Raw genomic sequence first — 17,877 nt, 5'->3', positions numbered from 1 at the left:
ACTCTCAACAATAAGGAACAATTGGCAATGATTGGTCGACAGTCTTATCTACACACCGCATCCAATCAAAAGGTTGGTTGAAAAGGGCCACTACATATTTGCTGAGATTACGCTGCTCATATGACTAATTCATTACCTGTCCTTGGCCTGGGTGGAGATTTGTACTGAACCAGTGCCTCAAACTACTCCAACTGGGTACAGTGTGACAAAATCATCCATTTCCACTGAATTGTTCCTTAAAATTTACTACCTATCAATGCTAGCGACTTGTAGTGACATCCACAACAATTGCTTACATTTTAATTCTTGGTTAATTCAGTAGCACGCCATATACTGAAAAAGACGTATATTGAAGTGATTAATTTCCAACGCACTTTGTGTTGAGCGACATCTGGTGGTCATGAACTTATATACACAGACGCTGACAAAAGATCACATTAGTGACGCTAATACAAAACAGACAGAGAGCAGCATTGCTGGAGCAACACATGACCTTGGTCTTTATTAAGTGTACAAAACAAGTGCAAAAATAGTGCTTCATAAGAGCCACACAAAGTTGGACTTCCAAACCCCAAAAAGTTCAAAGGTTACGTTGAAATGCTAATTTGTTGTTCAAACTGGCTAAAAAGAGTGACAGATTCACAGCATTCTTTCAAGTGCAAGCTGCTGGAGGGGAAGAAATACGAAATTCTTAGGTCTCCCTTTCAAAACAATGCATAGTGCAAACACATAAGGAAGCATCTCCAATGCATATGTCAGTTTAATACATTTAAATGCACAGCTTTGGCCTATTTGCTAGTGTTACAATCACTTATTCAATGGCTAGCTAGGCCATTTGACGAAGACCACAAGGTAGCTTTAAAGCAAGTCGAAATGGTGTACCATGATGAAAGTCTGGGATTAAGACTGGCGCTAAATTCATGAATTCTACTATCGCACAGGTGATCTAGGGTGCTAGTCTAAACAAGGTTGCAAAAGACTGCCACTGATGTGTGAGCAGCTTTAGTGAACAATATGAACTAGATTGAAGGCATAGAGAGCTATGTGAACATGACTGAAGGCATTTTGGGTAGTGCAAAAGGGGTAAGGGGAAAAAAAGGCACACAAAGATGCCAGCTAGCTACATTCGAAGCCCTTAAACTCTATTTTGGAATTGATCATCCAACCCAAGCCACGCCTCAAGTCTTCACAAGATGGCGCAGTTCTTCTTTTTCTTGGGATCCTTTTTACCCTGCGCCTGGAATGGGCCCATGGACTTGTAGAAGCTGGAGAAGCACGCCGCCGCACACACGGGCTCTTTGAGCTCCAACATCCACCTCCCTTCGCCGTAAAAGCGTAGCGAGCCCATCTCCAAGTCGGTGACAGGCTCCACTTGCTGTAACACCAGCATCTCCAGCAGGTCCAGACCCGTTTGGACCGGCGCCACGCCCTCCGCGCAGCCCAGGGTGATGTGGGCACGGCTGCCCATCGGCAGTAATGCGGCGCCGGGGACCGAGGACTCCGCCTCCTTTTCGGCGTCGGATGGCCACAGCGTGAGCTGTTCCTCGGTGAGGCTGACACGGGCGCCGAAGGTGCGGGGAGTGACAAAAAGAGCACTCACGGCCAAATCGAACACAGACCCATACAACTCTGAGATAGCCTGAGAAAGGGAGGAAAAAAAACTAAACTCAGAGCAAAGATGTGGTGCATAAAATAAAGTAGGGGTTCAACAGTAAATGCATTTCATACTTATATTTTTACCACTTTTACCTTTGACCAGCAACTTCTGTTCACTTTTCCTCAATATTGCTGTCGTATTACTTTATGAAAAATATACTTGTAGGCCATAAAGAAAAATGGACAGTGGCAACTGCCCTAAACCGAGGATAACCAGTGGCAACAATTCCAAAGTGTTCAAGTCAACAAAAGGTGCCTTACTGGTTTCTCTGCATATTCTTTGGCACCCTCTGCCTTCCCATAGTCACAGAATTTGGTGGTGCAGTGAAGGCTTCCTTTGCCTTTGTAGTACTGCTCCAGAGGAATTTCCTGCCCTTCGTTCACAGATGCTGCAAATATGAGGAAAGATGATTCAAGGGCAGGGACAACATGAGAACAGATAACTCAATTGAGGACTTTACGTTTTCCCCCTGGAAGAGAGCTGTGCGTTATACCAATTAGTCAAAATAGGCTGGTTTCAATCTGCTAAACTGGGAACAGGACCTTAAAAAGAACACTGAGAAAGTACACACCGAGATTTAATGTAGCAGGCAAAAAAAACCCATCAAGTCACTTTTCAAAATCGCAAACACCACCTCCATTTAAGTTAAAAAAAATTAAGTACTTTTGCCACCAATCTGCGGCAGCAAAAAAAAAAAAAACACTCACAGCCAACAGCGTTCTTCTTAAAGCCGTCCAGGGCTGTCAGGAAGTCGCTGCCTGTGGACTTGAGCTGATCCTGCACCTGGGCCAACAGGAACCAGCCGAAAAAGAGCGGCAAGCACACCTCATCCAGTTGCCGCTTCATGCCATTGATGGCGGCCAGCTTGCGTCCGGTCTGCTTGGCAAGCCGTGCCGTGTCTGCGCTCCATTCCGTGCGCGGCTCGAGGAAGACGGCGACCATCTGGTGTTCCCGGGCCAACTCGCCCAGGCGGGCCAGCCGCTCCTGGGTGTGGTTTGTGTCATCCACCACCACCAGTACGGATGGGGCGTCAGCACAGCAGGCAGCAACCGCCTCATCCAAAGCCTTGTGTGCGTGCGCGCCGGTGTCCGAGCTGTCGGCGTAGTCATCAGCGCAGAAGACGGAGCAGTTGTCCTTGTAGGTGTCAGCTAGGGCGCGGGACAAGAAGGTCTTCCCGCTTCCCGGAAGGCCTCGGATGACCACCAGGGTGCGAGAGCTGCACAGAGCCTCTTTGGTCTTCTCGTGTTTGAGGATGGGGAAAGACAGAGAGCCGGCAGAGGGAACCAATGCCTCCTTGTCAGGCGCGGCGTCGCTTGACTCTGCTCCTGTTGGATCTGCTGACTTGGTACTCATACCTGGCTCGCATTCCTTCTCTTGCTCTTTGGGGGGCGCCGTTTCAGATTTAACCTTCACTTCCTCCTGCACGGAGGATTCAGCTGGTTTTTCTGCAGAAGCTTCAATTTTCTCGCCACTATTTTGTGCCAGGGTGTCCTTGACAACTTCATGTGCCTCAACCTCCTGCAAAACTTTCTCTGGGCTGGGAGGTAGCAGTTCCTCTGGCTGCTGCGGCACGGCCTCTTCTTGGGTTGACGGCATTGTTTGCTCAGCTTCTGGAACCGGCTCCACGGGCACAGCAACAGGCACCGGTGGCTCAGCTTCAGGGATTTCACGAAGCGCGTCATCTTGGACAGGCGCCATGTTGTTCCCGGCCGCGTCGCCACCACCATTCACCGCGGGCCGCTCCTTCTCCTCCCCCTTCCCATCAGCAGCTGCTGGTTTCTCAGGGTCTGCGGACACCTCTGGCTGCGTCACCGCCACCTCCTCCTGTTGTTGTGGCGTCTCCAACGTGTCGGAAATCTCACCGTTGTTTTCAGGGTCCATCTTTGGCTCGAGAGGGTCACCACTTCACATAAATATGTACCTTAGATGTAGCACATAGAGGGGTAACATGTCAGAGTGATGCATCATCAGCCCTTATGTTTGTAGTTTTAGCCTTCATAGCTGCAATCGGTGTAACCTGACACTCACCGGTGACAACGTTAAGTATATCTGCACAATCCCATGAGATACACTACAAGAAAGACTACAGTTAAATGGAACAGGTTGATTTTTAAAAACACTTTGGATTGACAATATAGGGATATGTAGACTGCCTTTTGATTTTCAAGGTGCGTGTGGGTGTGCATACATATCTCTGCAGCACCACAGTAGAAGGCCGTTCTAGGGTTTTTATTTATTTTAACATACATATATGTATATAAAGACAGTTTAAAGAAAGTATTTAACAAATGTGATTCAATTCTAATTGATCAAGAACTTACAATATAAATAAAATGGTAATAAAAACAAACGCTTAAAAACAAACCAATTTAAATAGAAATAAATACAAAACGAAATCAAATGGAACATTTAGAAGGAAAATGAAAGACTTAAAAACTATTAACATTTTTAATTAATCCCCGCCCATTTCTTGTGGATTGCGCAACTGTTTCTAATGATTGCGATGCATTTTCCATCATGGTAGCAGGGCGCGGACACAAAATGGCCCCCAAAACGCGCAGGTTGCCCTGCAAATGACCAAGTGTTATCAGATAAAGTAGGAACACATGGCAACGACTGGGCAAACAAAAGGCAGTTTTTTTTCTCATAATGGTGGGCACCTGGTGTCCGACTGAACAGCGCCATCTAGCGGAACGAGTGGCAACCATTTTGATTCTTTACCCAGATTTTTACTCGGCTCACCAGCTGTGCGAACGTGTCGTGTTGCGAGACTTCCTCAAAACTACATTCTCGAAAACAGAAAACAGTGAATCGTCAGGTTAATAATTACAAGATTTTAACCAAAAGCTAAAACTTAGGCGAGCATTTTCCTTTTGAGTAAACATATCGATGCCAACAGCTGTCGTGTGGGTTGCGCAGTCATTAAACTGGACTCGAGTCGTGCTTAAACTGATTAAAAAAGAGATATTGTTCCATTAAAGCAAACTTGTTTCAGCCGTGTATATTTTTTAAGCGAGAGGGTGGAGCTTACCACGACAAACAATTACCATGCCAGTCAACACGCGGATTACAGCAAACTAATTCTTTGTGTGACAAAGTCCTCCCCCCGCATTGACAAAATACAAAAACGCATAGAAAAATATACTCCCGATATATTTTTCTGGTGATATTGTTGTAAGGCGTGCCAACTTACCAGCATGCGGTGCGGATGAATACCACGCGCTCCTGGACGTACAATGACAAGCTAACCTAACACGCCCACGCACGCGCGGCGCTTCTCTTCTTCAAGGCACAAGCGCACGCACGTAATATGGCGGGAACGCGCACGCCGGGCGGTGAGCACGGACACGCCCTTCACAGACCGGAAATGGGGTAAAATGAAACTTGGAGTGTTTTCTTTTTAAACTGACACGCCGTATGAGAAATAATGGCGATGTTGATAATTATACTAATAGAAATAATATAATAATATCGTAGCGATGGGGGTTTAAATGTGTATATTCAAGTGAAGCCAACGTGTGGTGTGAGAGGATGTAAACTGTCTTTTATCGTGCGTATGAAGAGCATCAGTCAACCACAAATGAGGGCGTGACAACAAAAGGACCCACTGAGACACTTTACAGTTTCTAATGTAATTATCGATGGAAAAAATGGCCACAGAACGCAACAAAACTCTTACATTTTGCTATGATGAAACATTTATATTATGCCGCAAAACACTATTTATGACCCCCCCAAAATGTGTTTACAATGGCAGTTGTACTTAATCTTCTTTTAAAACATATGGATTTATTTCATGTGTTTTTATGGATCTTGAGGTTATACTGTAAAGGAAGGGCTGAACTTGAGCTTTTCTTCCTCCCACCCCTCTCCAAACTTGCACTTTATCATCATACTGTTCCCTTTTTATTTTATTTTCTCTAATATGCTGTTTTTATTCTTTTGCTTTTTTAAGATAAATAAAAATCAAATCAAATGATATGCGTCAGTGTCAAACGGGCGTTTCCCCCGCTTGCTTTGTTGTCTTTGAGGGTCTTTGGGTGGAGGTGGGGGGCTTCTGCTGGTTCCAGAAGTCAGCGCAGTCATCCAAGTACGTGAGACAGCCATGGATGACATCATGCAGTTGCTCGCCGTTCCTCGTCTTAGCTTTCACCAAGGCTGCAGATCAGCATACATTCAAACATGATTAGATGACAGTTTGCAGTAAACAGGAACAAGGAAATATGCGTTCGGTGCAAGTGAGGCCCTGCCTGCCATGATACAGCAGATGGAACTGTGGGCAAAATAATGCAAATTCAAGATTTAAATGCAATTTATTTTTTGTGTGTGTCTGACTACATGGTTGCCAAGGAAAGAAATAAAACTGCAAAGACACAATTCAATTATTACTATTCATCATGAAAAACATGTTTATATGTCATTTTAATTTAAAAAACATGAGTGAAAACACTGACATCAACAAACATACCTTCATCCTTTAAGAGCTTCTCCAGATATTTCCTGTCCTCATAAAACTCCCCCAGGTATTTCTTGGTCTTCTTCCCTGTCTCAGACATGTGTGGCTTCTTGGCTGTTCTCAGCTGTTGGTTCAGATTGTTTGTTTTAATCATAGCATTATGTAGAGAGATGACAAAATGGTGTGTGATTACCTCCACATCTTTTTGCAGCGTTTCTCCTTTAAGCTTCTGTTTGACAGCAGCAGGGACTGAGTGATGATATAGACAAAAGTATTGGGACAGTCCTCTTCATCAATCAGTCAGTTGGACAGGAGTCGTTAGCTGTTCATTGATTATCTGAGCAGGGCATTTTGGATAATTGCATGCTTCCACATCATTGGTGTAACTCGCATACCGGTGACGGCGTTCTCGATAGCTTCTTGAGCTTTCTGGACGCCCAGCTGGAACTCGTGGACTTGTGGGCGCAGCTTCAGCCCTTGGTGGTAAAACACCAGTGCAAATTCAAATTCCCCCAAGCAGTACAACGCCTCAGCCTTCTGGTATAACCCCTATTGTAAAACATACACCGTATTTATAATTTATTCTATACAATGGAACGTGATTTTCAAAACGACCTCAAAAAAGGATTGGTTTTCTTGAAGTGAAGCTTCGGCGTCCATCAGGGCTTTTTCGTATTGACCCATCTTTAGGTAGCACTTGGAGCGGCCCACGAAGCAGTATTGGTCCTCGGGTTTGAGAGTCAGAGCCTGTTGTATGGTATACACTTAATTCAATACAGTGAGTGTCACCAATCAGAGAATTGGTAATTTAGTCATTTGAAATTGGTTAGGCACAAACAGTCCATTGCAAAGTGTTTACGTTATGTAATATGGAGTGTTGCAAACTTTGCTCATTTTTCATATTTTCTTTATTTCCAACCTCTATAAAATGAAAATTGTCGCCCAAAAATATTTTCAATCCGAACATGGTGGTGCATAGTGTTCTATTTTTAATCTGGCCGGTTTCTACTGAAGCCATTTTTCTGACTGAAAAAGTTGGGACTCATGCAAGCACTTTACCTTGCTGTAGCTCTCCACCGCCTTCTCACACTCCCCCTTGAGCAGCAACCAGTCACCATCCGCCATTAAAGTGGAGAAAACACCCTTAGCCTTCGTACTTTTGCACTCGGACTCCGTGTCAGACATTTCCCCCAGAGAGTTTAGTCTAAAAAGCGGGGAGGTGGAAGCACACAAACGCAGCAAAAGGAGCGCCTCTCTGGCTCCGTAACCGGGCAACAGCGCTAACAAATAAGACCAATAGCGCTCTCTGCTGGAAAAGGGGTCGAAACGCAGTCTTTTTAACCGGACAGAACATACGATCGACTTCAATGAAAGCCAATGAGAGTTATTAGTTAAATTAAACACGTAGAACAATTGTTTGGAAATGCGTTTCTACCACACTAGAAATAAAATTCAAGTTCAATGTTATTCAATGTGAAAAGTTACACAGGAGCCCTGAGTATGTATGCGTCTTTTTTTTTTTTTTACAAAAAAATCTCATTATTTTAAACACAGTATTACTAGTTACACCCTACGTTAGTAATTCCAAAATATCTACATCTCCCAGTATAATGCAGCGCCGTTTCACAATAAACCCCCAATAATTAAAAAAAAAATATATATATATATAAATCAATAAATCATATTAAGCATCATATTTTCAACGCTAATGTAATGCCTTATCCTATTTGGTTGTATTAACAAATAAAGACAGGTGAGGCCTCAACTTTATTGACACGGTTGATAAAAACAGGAAGGTTTCACTAGAATGACAACGACAGTAAAAGGTGAGGATGCCACACTTTTTATCAACGTCAACAGGAACTATGTCTGGACCCGATTTTTTTTTTTTCAATAGACACTAAATATGCTCCCATCGTTTCATTGTGTTGCATTTTATTGGTCGGAATATTATATCTTCCATTTGTTTTGTTGCTAGAATAAGGAGCTGTGACTGGCGGCGGGGTAAAAAAAAAAAAGAAAATAAAGAATAAATACCAAAATAAGATGACAAAACAAAAAAACCCATCACAAATCAAAATGATACATTCCAGTCACATGTGCGACGCAGCAATCTGTTGTATGGCAACGTCAAATATAAAAAGTGTTGCTTTCATACACACGATGACCACTCCCGCTGGCGAGGACGCCGTTTCGCGAGCATCCCTATCGGATACTTCAAATAAGAAAATGGAGGTTGCGTTTCATGCAGAGCGGGACGCAGTCTTTACTCCCCGCGTGGACCCTCTAAAAAACAAAAAGAGTAGCTGCACGACGTTCACTTCAAATGTACTTCCATGTGCGGCTAGTTTGTGTTTGGTTGCTGCATATCTGTATGTGTGGTTGCATTGAGTCAATGGCGGAGATGACAAGGATCCGTATCTGCTCAAGGATACAGACGGCGGGTCAGGAGGGGGAGAGGCGGCGTGCGTCGACAAGTCCTGACGTGGTGCCGGACCAGCGGGGGAAGCAAACCACTTAACCAAACTGGAAGAAGAAATTTCCTGGTCCGGAGGCTGAAAGGTAGACACAAAGTCAAACCATTGACAGGTTGCTGGTGGAGGACAAAGTCAAATCAGTAAAAACTTGAGGACGTGGACTAAACCATCAGTTCTAACCTCAAGAAATACTGAGCACCGCTTCATAAACCAGTACTATAACCTTAATGGGAAATAGGTAGGATGCTATATTTTAAAATGTGACCTGATTCTATGACATCATGTGCTTGCTTACCTTCAAAACTAAAACCTCCCGGACCACCAAAGAACGCCTTAAAAATGTTGTTGGCGTCGAAATCTGGTGGGAGACAAAACACGAGTTTCCACAAAATGGCTGCTGTTAGCATGTGATGACAGAGCTCCCCGGGTCACGCTTACCTCCCATGTTCATGCCCTCATCCTCCAGGTCCTGTCCGCTGTCATAGCGCGACTTCTTCTTGGGGTCCGACAACACGCTGAAGGCCTCGCCCACCTCCTTAAACTTCCTCTCCTCTTCCTTTTGCACCTCCGTGCTAGCGCTGCTGTGGCGATCTGAACGCAAGTGGCGGTCATATGGGTGAGAAATTAAGTGGGCGGGAGCTATCATTTGAGTGACGCACCTGGGTGATGTAAGAGCGCCCGTTTGCGGTACGCCTTCTTGATCTCCTCCTCTGTGGCGTTCTTGTCCACGCCTAGCACCTTGTAGTAGTCTTTTCGCTTGCTTTTTTTCAGTTCCAGCTGCGCGTGCTTTAGCAGCTGCTTGTGCTCTATAGAAATAGATTAAAAAAAAAAAAATGGAATCCCTGTGCAGTGCGTTTTCCATTTTGCACTGTTATACTCCAGTGAACAACCGACCAGACAAGGAAAACAATGTGATCATTCAGCAGGAAATTTATCACAAGTTGCACAAACCTGTTTTGAGCCACAGCGCAAAATGTGTTGACTGTGTGGAAATGATCAATTTTTTTTTTTAAACTTGATTGAAAAACTAGAACAATAAGTTGCGATTACTTCCCAGATGGAACTGATGTGAAAGTTTGGTGCCTTCTGCAGCACTGTATTTAATTCAAATATATGTCAGCGTATGTATGTGTGAAGCAACTAGAGGCCGTAAAACAATCCCTCATGCGGTAAACAAAACATCCACGTCGCTCGGATAATGCTGAAAAGCCGCTTCTGATTTTTCAGAATTGCTTTATGAAAGCCCAGTTTGAAAATCAAGTAACGTTCTCAGGTATGAATGGATTACGAAATAATGATAATTACAAAGCAATAATATGATAGCTATCAAATAATAATGAATAATTCTGAAAATAGTGTTCTGTTCCTATGCCCGGCCAATAGCTGTAGATAAAATCCTTATTTAGTGATTAGGGAGTAGGGAATGAGTGGACGATTGCGAATATAATCTGGGTGTCTTCACAGCTCTGCAAAGTCCGCTTCTTACCTTTGGTCTTCTCTGTCTGGTACACCTTCTCGTAGTCGCGAACCGCCTCCTCGTACTGCTCCGTGTCCATATAGCTGCAAGGTCACAAATGGACGGGATGTAACACGATGGTGGCAGAGAGAAAAACTAAAAATTAAAAATAAATAAATAAACGTAGAGACACTAAAGTAATTTTGTACCATTGCGCTCGCCGCAAATAGGCCTTGATGTAGGTCTCATCCAGCTTAATGGCTTTTGTGCAGTCCTCAATGGCCTGTTCTACTTTCTTCAGCTGAAAGACAAAAGTCGGTATATCTAACATGGACTTAACTCCTCTCCTCTTTACAAAAATTAATTCTATTGACTTACTGAAATGGACGGCGTTACGGCACAAAACAATGTGAGATGTGCCTTTTCTGACAGCCAGCAGCGTGCCTACCTTGGAGCCGACGGTGGCTCTGTTACAGTACAGCTTGGCGTTGGTCTTGATGTTATTGGGATCTATTGTCAGCGCCTCCGAGTAGAGGACGTAGGCGGCATCGAAGCTACCCTCTTTGAACGCCTTGTTGCCCTCCTCCTTCTTGGCCTTCAGCGCCTTGGCGTTCTGACCATAACACAGATCGTGTGTTTAAAAAAACGACACAAGAAGCACCGAACCCTCGATGAGAAAACGCTACAGTACTTACTCTACAGGCAAGCCGCGCTTTCTCGTGGTCCGGAGCCATGCGCAGGGCCTGCACGAAGAACTGGACCGCCTTGTCGATGCAGTCCTCGTAGTACAGACAAAGGCCACGCACGTACAGCGCATCTGCATTGGTGGAGTCCATTCTTAAAATGTCACTAGGAGTGTAAAAACATGCATGCGGATAAATGGTTGCATATTCTATTTCATACATGTATTGTATGCTTTTACTACCTTGGGTGCACCCCCCACCCCACTAAAAATCTTCATTAAAGAACAAAATCAAACATTTTTGGCATACGCACACAAATCCACTGTTTATATAGCAATACAGTATTGAACATCGGTGTCATGACAACAGACCTGGCCACGGACTGAGCTTCCGGGTAGCGTCCCAGCAGGGCCAAGCACTCGGCTTTCAGTATCTTGAACCGATGGCACGCCGAGGCCGACTCCAAGGCTCGGTCCATGCAGAAGACCACCTGGAGACGAACACACAAGATGACGTTATGTCACAAACCCTCGCTGAGCGTCTTTAAACTTACCATGCGGTAGTCTCTCTTGTCAAAGCCGATTTCTGCCATTCGCTCGTATTCCAGGATGGACTCGGCGCTCCTGAGCTGAAAAAGCCATTCCAGAGAGGGGTTTTTAATTTGGAATTTTGAAAGGACGCCACCCTATTGTTACAAACCTTAACCGATTTAACATCCCTAAGATTAAACACCACAAGTTTTTATTGACATTGGAGTAAAAGTGTCACCCTCTTCTTCAAAACAGATTCCTTACTATCCTTCTATCTTACTTATTATAACTAACATGGCAAAAAAAAAAAAGTCAGTTCTAACTATTAGTTAGTTTTTCACTTCTACGGGATGAACCCTAATGATGAAATTGAAAATTCACTCAATTCCATTCAATCAAACATCAGAACCGACTGACCTCCTGCTGGGCTTGGCTGTTGTCGGCCTCCAACTCCAGGACTTTCTGGAAGCAGCGTGAGGCCGCCATGGCGTTGCCGAGGGAGAGATGGCACTTTCCCTCTCGCAGATGACCCTGATAGCCAAACAACTTTATTCGTCTGACTAAACAACAGGTCACGCTTGTTTTAGATTTCCTCAACTCACCTTCATGAAGGAGTTATCCAGCCTCACTGCTTGCTGGGAATCCTCCAAAGCCTCGCGGAACCGACACAGCATCATCAGCGTGGCTGCTCGGTTGCCGTAGTAACTGGCGTTCTTAGGACACATGTCTGCAGGCAAGACCAAAAAAAAAAGAAATGAAATGATCTCCACCAGGAAAATAATGGCAAAGACCATTAATATCAAGTACCGATGGCCTTGGTGTAATAATTGAAGGCTTCTGCATAATCCTTCTGGATGTAGAAAGCGTTGCCTTGCTCCTTGTAGCCATCTGCTTCCCTACGGTGGACAAAAATACATTTTATTTAGAAATAAAACAGTCATAGATTGAGATTCCGGTGATGGACAAAAACTCGCTCCATTGGTGCTTAGTCCATCAGTTATTCAAGCTTACCGGAGGAGACCAAGAACAGGAGAAAAACTTCACACTCTATACATACAGCACTAAAGTGACACTCTTGAAATGAAAGTTGCTAGTTTGGGCACTTCTTTGGGAAAAAAAAAATCATCCTGGGAAACACTGGGAAAGAACTGTCTTCAGGGACTATGCAATTTGATTGGTTGGCAGCGTCACAGTTTTTTTTTAGCAGAAAAAGCTCTACAGCTCAATATTCCCCATTGAAGGCAGCCGAAAACAGACAGGCATGTCAAGTTTTAACTGTTTGCATGAACCCACACGGCAGGGAGAGGAACAATTATTTTGCAGGACAACTCAAGCTTTTCCAAAACGATTTTATCTTTTTTTCCATGCATTTTCCATGACTGCAAAATTAGTCTGATCATTTTTTCAGGTTTTGTTGTTTGTGTTGAATCAATATGAAACATCTGCTGTTACTTTGAAAAACAATGATCAACATTTTTGCCCATTTTCTGACAACAAACCAAACCAAGAACTAAATCTAAATTAACTAATGTTTGTGCGCTGTCAATTTGAAATATGTCTTGTTTTTTTGTTTTTTTTTGGGGGGGGGCGAATATCATACCAGCACTGCGGTAGACAGTGGCGTATTTTATTCAGTTTCGGTAGCTCCACAAAATAAGATAGACGATTCCACTGGTTTAACGGATGGTTTAGTTTTTTTGCCGTTATTTGGAAACGGGGTCCTTGGCGCAGGTATAGTTTCCAAGTCCGTTTTTTTGGTAATCTAACATAAGTAAACAGTAGCACCATCACTGAGTGGACTTTGAAAAGTAAAAGTCAGCTAACAATTGCAGGGGGAAATTAAACTTAAAAGTGTGAGGCTGTGAACGGACAGCGAGAAGGTCCAGGCGTGAGCCCACTGGTTGGCTAAACTTAGAAAGGAGCCAAAGAACATATGACACCAAGCACGCCGCTCGCTCGCTCGCTCACTGTGGCCGACTGCCATGACTTTTTTTGGGAAAGCCTGTCATTGATTGTTTGAACGTCACGAACACTCAGAACTTTCGAGAATGACATTTTCACGACAGAAAAGAAAGGGGGAAAAAAGGAACTGACAACTTCATCACGTTATTATAGGTAAAGTGGAGGACAATAACATCATGAACGCCTCCATGTAGCCACATAGCGGCTAGCTTTGCTAGCTTCGTGACACGATGTCACAATTCGGAGGCGTCCGGTTTTTAAATAGAACTCAAAAGCGTCCCCGGGGTTACATTTCAGGTGCTGTCAGCGCGTCTTACCGTTCCAATTCGTCGTCGCTGAGGAGTTCGATGTCGGGGTCCATGTTCACAGCATCACACCGCTCTGTCGCCATTTTGACGTGAAAGTGGAGGGGGCGGGGTCAATCGCTGCAGTTGTCGTGACGTCATTATAAACAAGAAGTAGTTCCCCTTGCCGAGTTTAATTACAAAATGTAATCTATTTTTGTGGAAGACAAAGTTGAAGTTTTATGATTTTGTAAGATTTCTTTTATTATTATTATTTTAAAAAATGTTTATTTATTTTAAATGCCTATTTCAAACATACGGCTGGCACACGCTCCCATAAGCGCACGCCCCCACCACGTCACTACGACTCTCACTTCCGGAGTCCCTGGTAAGCGCAAATAAACACTTCTGCGCGTTCAAATATTTCATGTTATACGTTTGCGTTCAACTATCACGCAGTGGCGTGTTTTGTTTTACAGACACGCTTTATTGTAAACTGTTAATTTCGAGACATTAGCGATTTGCTTTGCTACTAATGGTGTGTAGATCCTTGCAAGCTAAAGCTAAGCTAGTTCGTTGTATTGAGTTCACTGAAGGCGCAAACACCAAACGACCATCATTGTGGATTTTTTATCAATATTTTATTTCCTGGTCCGGGAGCAGAGAGCGGATTGTCGTCATGGGCAAAAGCTGCAAAGTGGTAGTTTGCGGCCAGGCTGCAGTTGGCAAAACGGCGGTGTTGGAGCAGCTACTTTACGCCAATCATGTCGCAGGTACTTTACTCGTTATCACTTTTCAATCAAGAGATGAATTCTGGGCCTTTTCGGGGGTTTGTACTAGGTGAGCAGAAAATACTTTTGCATTTAGATACTCTCTTCCATACTGAATGTCCAGTACCAACACTGAACTCGAAATTTAGAAAACATCGTTGTGGCCAACACGCTTATTGCACACAACATGGAAAGGAAGTGACAACATTCTGAACCATTTTCTAAAGTATTTGTGAAAGTGAGTGTAAATGTTTGTTTGTCTATGTGCCCTGTAATTGACTGACAACCATTTAAGGTTGTACCCCACCTCTCTGTCCCCGTCAGGTTCAGAGCCCATGGAGACGCTGGAGGACATCTACATCGGCTCCATCGAGACTGACCGGGGCACCCGTGAGCAGGTGCGCTTCTATGACACCCGGGGTCTCCGCGACGGTATCGAGTTCCCCCGCCACTATTACAGCTTCGCCGACGGCTTCGTGCTGGTCTACAGCATCGACAGCAAGGAATCCTTCAAGCGCATGGAGGCCCTCAAGAAGGACATTGACCGGCACAGAGATAAGAAAGAGGTGCTTTTTCAGTTTTTGTATCACCATGTGTTTGTCTAGTCATCCTCTATGAACCAGGAAGTGTCACTTTATTATTAAAAGTATATTTTAGACATATGAAGTAAGCTTAAAGATACTGTGGCGTTGTGCAGGTGACCATCGTGGTCCTGGGCAACAAGCTGGACAAGCAGGAGGAGCGACGTGTGGACGCCAACATGGCGCAAAACTGGGCCAAGAACGAGAAGGTGCGGCTGTGGGAGCTGTCGGTAGCCGACCGCCGCACGCTCATCGAGCCCTTCGTGTACCTGGCCAGCAAAATGACGCAGCCGCAGAGCAAGTCCACCTTTCCACTCAGCCGCAACAAGAACAAGGGCAGCGGGCCCACAGACGGCTAAGGCGCGGAAAAAGGATTTGGCGACTTCCTCTTTTTTTTCTCCCAGATTTTTTTACACATATAGTAAATGTTTCAGATAATCAAGCTTTTAAGTATCAGTGGAGGGTAGTCAGGATTTGTTATTCCTTCTCTGCTGGCACCTTTGTTACAGGAGATTGTATTAATTTATTCCCAACAGTCTATTTTCTTTGTTTCGTAGCATTTCTCGTGGCCACACAGCCTGCCATCAATGTATGCGGATGTTTTACTTTATGTCCAATCAAATTTCAGCCTCATGTGTTGCCATGTCAATCTAATCTGCCTAGGGCGTCCAGAATCAGTTGTGCTGGTCGATGTATCTTAAACGATCATATACAATAGTGTATGATTTACATATATTTTCTGGGTCGTGTGGGGTGGCGAAGGGCCAAAATCTTGAGTTAAAGACAAACTTCAGATAAAGGTCGAGTGAAGTGTGGAGGGGAGAAGTCGCCTATGCACATTCACTCATTTGTTGAGTGATGCAAAATGAAAATACTCGCAAGGAGCATGGCACTCACGCAAACCAACCGTGTGATGACAGCTCCTTCTTGTTGCTCACTCGGCCACGCCCACTTAAAACTTGCTGCTGCCAACTTCGAGCAATTAAAACACATATGTAGCAATCCACACATTTGAAATAGAATACGTTTAATGATCAGCGTTTCTGAAACTTAATTTAATTTCTATGTTTCTGTTTGTGCTATTAGACAAATATTGACGACGAACTCCTCCAGATGATAGACATGAGACATGCTGCCTGTTGCGCTTCGTATTCGGTAATATTGATGCCATAAAGTATGATAATTATGCACACACAAAGAAAGCAATCAAGAAGGGGGAAAACAGTTTTCCATATCGCTATCTTTGTGTTAGCGTTTGGACTGTCAATCATGGCACTTTAACGGCCATCTTACATTTTAGAGCCATCATAGCACACGCTGTTGAAGGTGTGCAGGAAATGCATCACCTGTTGTCGGGGACATTTGTTACGCTGCTTCGCTTCGTTTGCCGTTAGATGACTCAATTGTTCTGGACGTTTGACACAAACGGAAGGAGTTTCAATGTTAAATATGGAGGCCATGTTCAATAATGCTGTCATTCTTAGTATTAGCTTTAGGTATGTTTATAGCTACTCAATTGTGCAGCTTTTTTTAGGGACCAAGTTAAAATGTGTTTGTTGTCGTAAAAAGTCACAACTTTGAAAATCGAGTGCGTTATCTTCGCAAACTGCATTTGTTTGCATATTCAATAAACAAATGAAGCATTTGTGCCTGAAATGTGTAATTTGTCCACACATACTACATACGACAAATTACTTATTTACAAAGTACGGTTGAACGAAGTGATGTGATGTGTGAAGGCAATAGACGAGCCAATTACATTTGAAACAATAGCTTTGTTGAGGCTATACATATAAGGACACGAAGTCGAACTTTTTTGTGGAACCTATTTCAGACTGTACGTGGAGGGACCAGCTCCGTCAAGGGGCAAGTCATGCGCTACTTGGTTTAGCCACGGGAGGGCGCACCAGTATTATTTTTCAGTGTCAGGACATTTCTCAATTTCAAAGGTCAAATATCCCTACCATAACCTCGATTTGAGGTTAAGATTTTATAGGCCATTCAACTAAACAATTTTATATTGATTGATTGACGAGCACAAACAATTTGAACACATACACGTCAAAAGCAAATATGAATGATGGCATCCGTGAGGCATTTTAGGGCCTTCGGGGACGTTGAAAACATTACACAAGGTCACAGATGTTAACGGAGTGAAAAATGACGCTCTCATTCCGCAGTCGCGCTCATTGCCGCAAAGGTTAATAATGCCAGATGAGGAGAAAACCTCAAGTGGAACATTTATGAAGCGTTATATTATTACATGCTGCACAGTTCCCCATCCCCCAAGAGGGCGATTGCATCTCATGTCCCATTTCTGTCATGTTCTTTTTTTTCTTAAATGGAGGTCATTTTACGCTTTGCTTATTGTAAATTCATCCAAATTATATCACATTAATCATTTGAGTTTCAATGTTTCTGTTTTAGGAACAAATGTATAAAAAATATTCAAATGAAAGAAAACACACTGGTGCCATGAAATACATGATTAATTCTTTTGTAATTTGGAAATGAACACATTTGAATCTCTAATCATATTTTCTCATTCTAATGAATGGAAATGCTAATCATCTCCCCCCTCTTAAAAACAAAAGATTTTGTATTGCTTTTAAGAAAAATAGCACTGTATCATATTGTACTTCATAAAATCCACGTGATAACAATTAATTTGAATGTAGATAATTTAAACAGATTTGCCACATTTAATTTCCTTTTTGCTTTAATCCAAAACATATTGTGTAGCTCCGGATGGTGTGCCCACCTTGACCACCGAGGAAGAAGAGAACTCACCACTACTCTGTGAGGCTTTGAGATGGCGTCCTCCTCCTTAAAAAAAAGCATGACTGATAAGTGATATATAGAATGAAATGTATCTTTGTCCACTTTTTTACTTGACTTTTTACTCAACAAAGGCTGGATAATACTCCAAGTTGTTTCATGAAAAGTTATTTTATACGACACATCAGACACTGCCGTTCTCTAATTATCTGATAGCTTCACAGTGTTCTGTCTGAAAGCCAC

The 17,877-nt window shown here is 43.5% G+C and overlaps 5 protein-coding genes across 6 annotated transcripts in view; 1 reads left to right on the top strand and 4 right to left on the bottom strand.

Moving 5' to 3' along the window:
• Positions 1-473: 473 nt before the first annotated feature.
• On the bottom strand, positions 474-5,008 carry cnp (2'',3''-cyclic nucleotide 3'' phosphodiesterase). The gene is made up of 4 exons (XM_088317878.1): positions 4,851-5,008; positions 2,365-3,578; positions 1,918-2,045; positions 474-1,639 (listed from the first exon to the last, which is right to left on the bottom strand). The coding sequence occupies exons 2-4, from the start codon at positions 3,536-3,538 to the stop codon at positions 1,187-1,189; spliced, it is 1,755 nt and encodes a 584-aa protein (XP_088174004.1). The 5' UTR covers positions 3,539-3,578; positions 4,851-5,008; the 3' UTR covers positions 474-1,186.
• A 135-nt stretch (positions 5,009-5,143) lies between these two features.
• Positions 5,144-7,957, bottom strand: odad4 (outer dynein arm docking complex subunit 4). The gene is made up of 6 exons (XM_088317884.1): positions 7,173-7,957; positions 6,729-6,860; positions 6,509-6,662; positions 6,307-6,362; positions 6,126-6,237; positions 5,144-5,815 (listed from the first exon to the last, which is right to left on the bottom strand). The coding sequence occupies exons 1-6, from the start codon at positions 7,296-7,298 to the stop codon at positions 5,649-5,651; spliced, it is 747 nt and encodes a 248-aa protein (XP_088174010.1). The 5' UTR covers positions 7,299-7,957; the 3' UTR covers positions 5,144-5,648.
• Positions 7,958-13,681, bottom strand: dnajc7 (DnaJ (Hsp40) homolog, subfamily C, member 7). The gene is made up of 14 exons (XM_088317883.1): positions 13,539-13,681; positions 12,067-12,155; positions 11,862-11,986; positions 11,677-11,790; positions 11,283-11,357; positions 11,101-11,219; positions 10,742-10,895; positions 10,495-10,659; positions 10,256-10,347; positions 10,077-10,150; positions 9,250-9,396; positions 9,029-9,181; positions 8,886-8,948; positions 7,958-8,668 (listed from the first exon to the last, which is right to left on the bottom strand). The coding sequence occupies exons 1-14, from the start codon at positions 13,610-13,612 to the stop codon at positions 8,631-8,633; spliced, it is 1,482 nt and encodes a 493-aa protein (XP_088174009.1). The 5' UTR covers positions 13,613-13,681; the 3' UTR covers positions 7,958-8,630.
• Positions 13,682-13,824: 143 nt separating this feature from the next.
• On the top strand, positions 13,825-16,501 carry nkiras2 (NFKB inhibitor interacting Ras-like 2). Of its 2 annotated transcripts, XM_088317887.1 has the most exons (4): positions 13,825-13,893; positions 14,169-14,278; positions 14,600-14,841; positions 14,973-16,501. In XM_088317887.1, exons 2-4 carry the CDS (start codon positions 14,185-14,187, stop codon positions 15,213-15,215), a joined length of 579 nt encoding a protein of 192 aa, XP_088174013.1. In that variant the 5' UTR covers positions 13,825-13,893; positions 14,169-14,184; the 3' UTR covers positions 15,216-16,501. The 2 variants fall into 2 exon arrangements, with proteins under 2 accessions (XP_088174013.1, XP_088174011.1); XM_088317885.1 differs by having other exon boundaries at positions 13,863-14,278.
• Positions 16,502-17,211: 710 nt separating this feature from the next.
• Positions 17,212-17,877, bottom strand: part of znf385c (zinc finger protein 385C) — a 75,970-nt gene continuing 75,304 nt past the window's right edge. The window contains exon 10 of the mRNA XM_088317881.1: positions 17,212-17,682. Within this exon, the coding sequence (XP_088174007.1) occupies positions 17,497-17,682 (186 nt within the window). The 3' untranslated portion in view covers positions 17,212-17,496. The remainder of the gene's footprint in view (positions 17,683-17,877) is intronic.

This window comes from Idiotropiscis lumnitzeri, chromosome 15 (assembly GCF_059441095.1).
Source record: "Idiotropiscis lumnitzeri isolate Australia: NSW breed Sydney's pygmy pipehorse chromosome 15, RoL_Ilum_1.0, whole genome shotgun sequence".
Lineage (NCBI taxonomy): Eukaryota > Metazoa > Chordata > Actinopteri > Syngnathiformes > Syngnathidae > Idiotropiscis > Idiotropiscis lumnitzeri.
The sequence above is the reverse complement of the archived record's forward strand: the minus strand, read 5'-3'. Positions and strand labels throughout refer to the sequence as shown.

What these genes read in the sequence shown, in the direction of transcription:
- nkiras2 (XM_088317885.1), top strand. Translation starts at nt 14,041, where the DNA reads ATGGTGTGTAGATCCTTGCAAGCTAAAGCTAAGCTAGTTCGTTGTATT. An exon ending in TTACGCCAATCATGTCGCAG is followed by an intron (nt 14,279 to 14,599) that starts GTACTTTACTCG and finishes TGTCCCCGTCAG; the next exon opens with GTTCAGAGCCCATGGAGACG. An exon ending in GGCACAGAGATAAGAAAGAG is followed by an intron (nt 14,842 to 14,972) that starts GTGCTTTTTCAG and finishes GGCGTTGTGCAG; the next exon opens with GTGACCATCGTGGTCCTGGG.
- dnajc7 (XM_088317883.1), bottom strand. Translation starts at nt 13,612, where the DNA reads ATGGCGACAGAGCGGTGTGATGCTGTGAACATGGACCCCGACATCGAA. An exon ending in TTATTACACCAAGGCCATCG is followed by an intron (nt 11,987 to 12,066) that starts GTACTTGATATT and finishes TCTTGCCTGCAG; the next exon opens with ACATGTGTCCTAAGAACGCC. An exon ending in GAGCCACCGTCGGCTCCAAG is followed by an intron (nt 10,348 to 10,494) that starts GTAGGCACGCTG and finishes TTTGTCTTTCAG; the next exon opens with CTGAAGAAAGTAGAACAGGC.
- odad4 (XM_088317884.1), bottom strand. Translation starts at nt 7,298, where the DNA reads ATGTCTGACACGGAGTCCGAGTGCAAAAGTACGAAGGCTAAGGGTGTT. An exon ending in CGCTGCAAAAAGATGTGGAG is followed by an intron (nt 6,238 to 6,306) that starts GTAATCACACAC and finishes CTGAACCAACAG; the next exon opens with CTGAGAACAGCCAAGAAGCC. An exon ending in GAAGCTCTTAAAGGATGAAG is followed by an intron (nt 5,816 to 6,125) that starts GTATGTTTGTTG and finishes GCTGATCTGCAG; the next exon opens with CCTTGGTGAAAGCTAAGACG.
- cnp (XM_088317878.1), bottom strand. Translation starts at nt 3,538, where the DNA reads ATGGACCCTGAAAACAACGGTGAGATTTCCGACACGTTGGAGACGCCA. An exon ending in TAAGAAGAACGCTGTTGGCT is followed by an intron (nt 2,046 to 2,364) that starts GTGAGTGTTTTT and finishes TCATATTTGCAG; the next exon opens with CATCTGTGAACGAAGGGCAG. An exon ending in AAGAATATGCAGAGAAACCA is followed by an intron (nt 1,640 to 1,917) that starts GTAAGGCACCTT and finishes TCCCTTTCTCAG; the next exon opens with GCTATCTCAGAGTTGTATGG.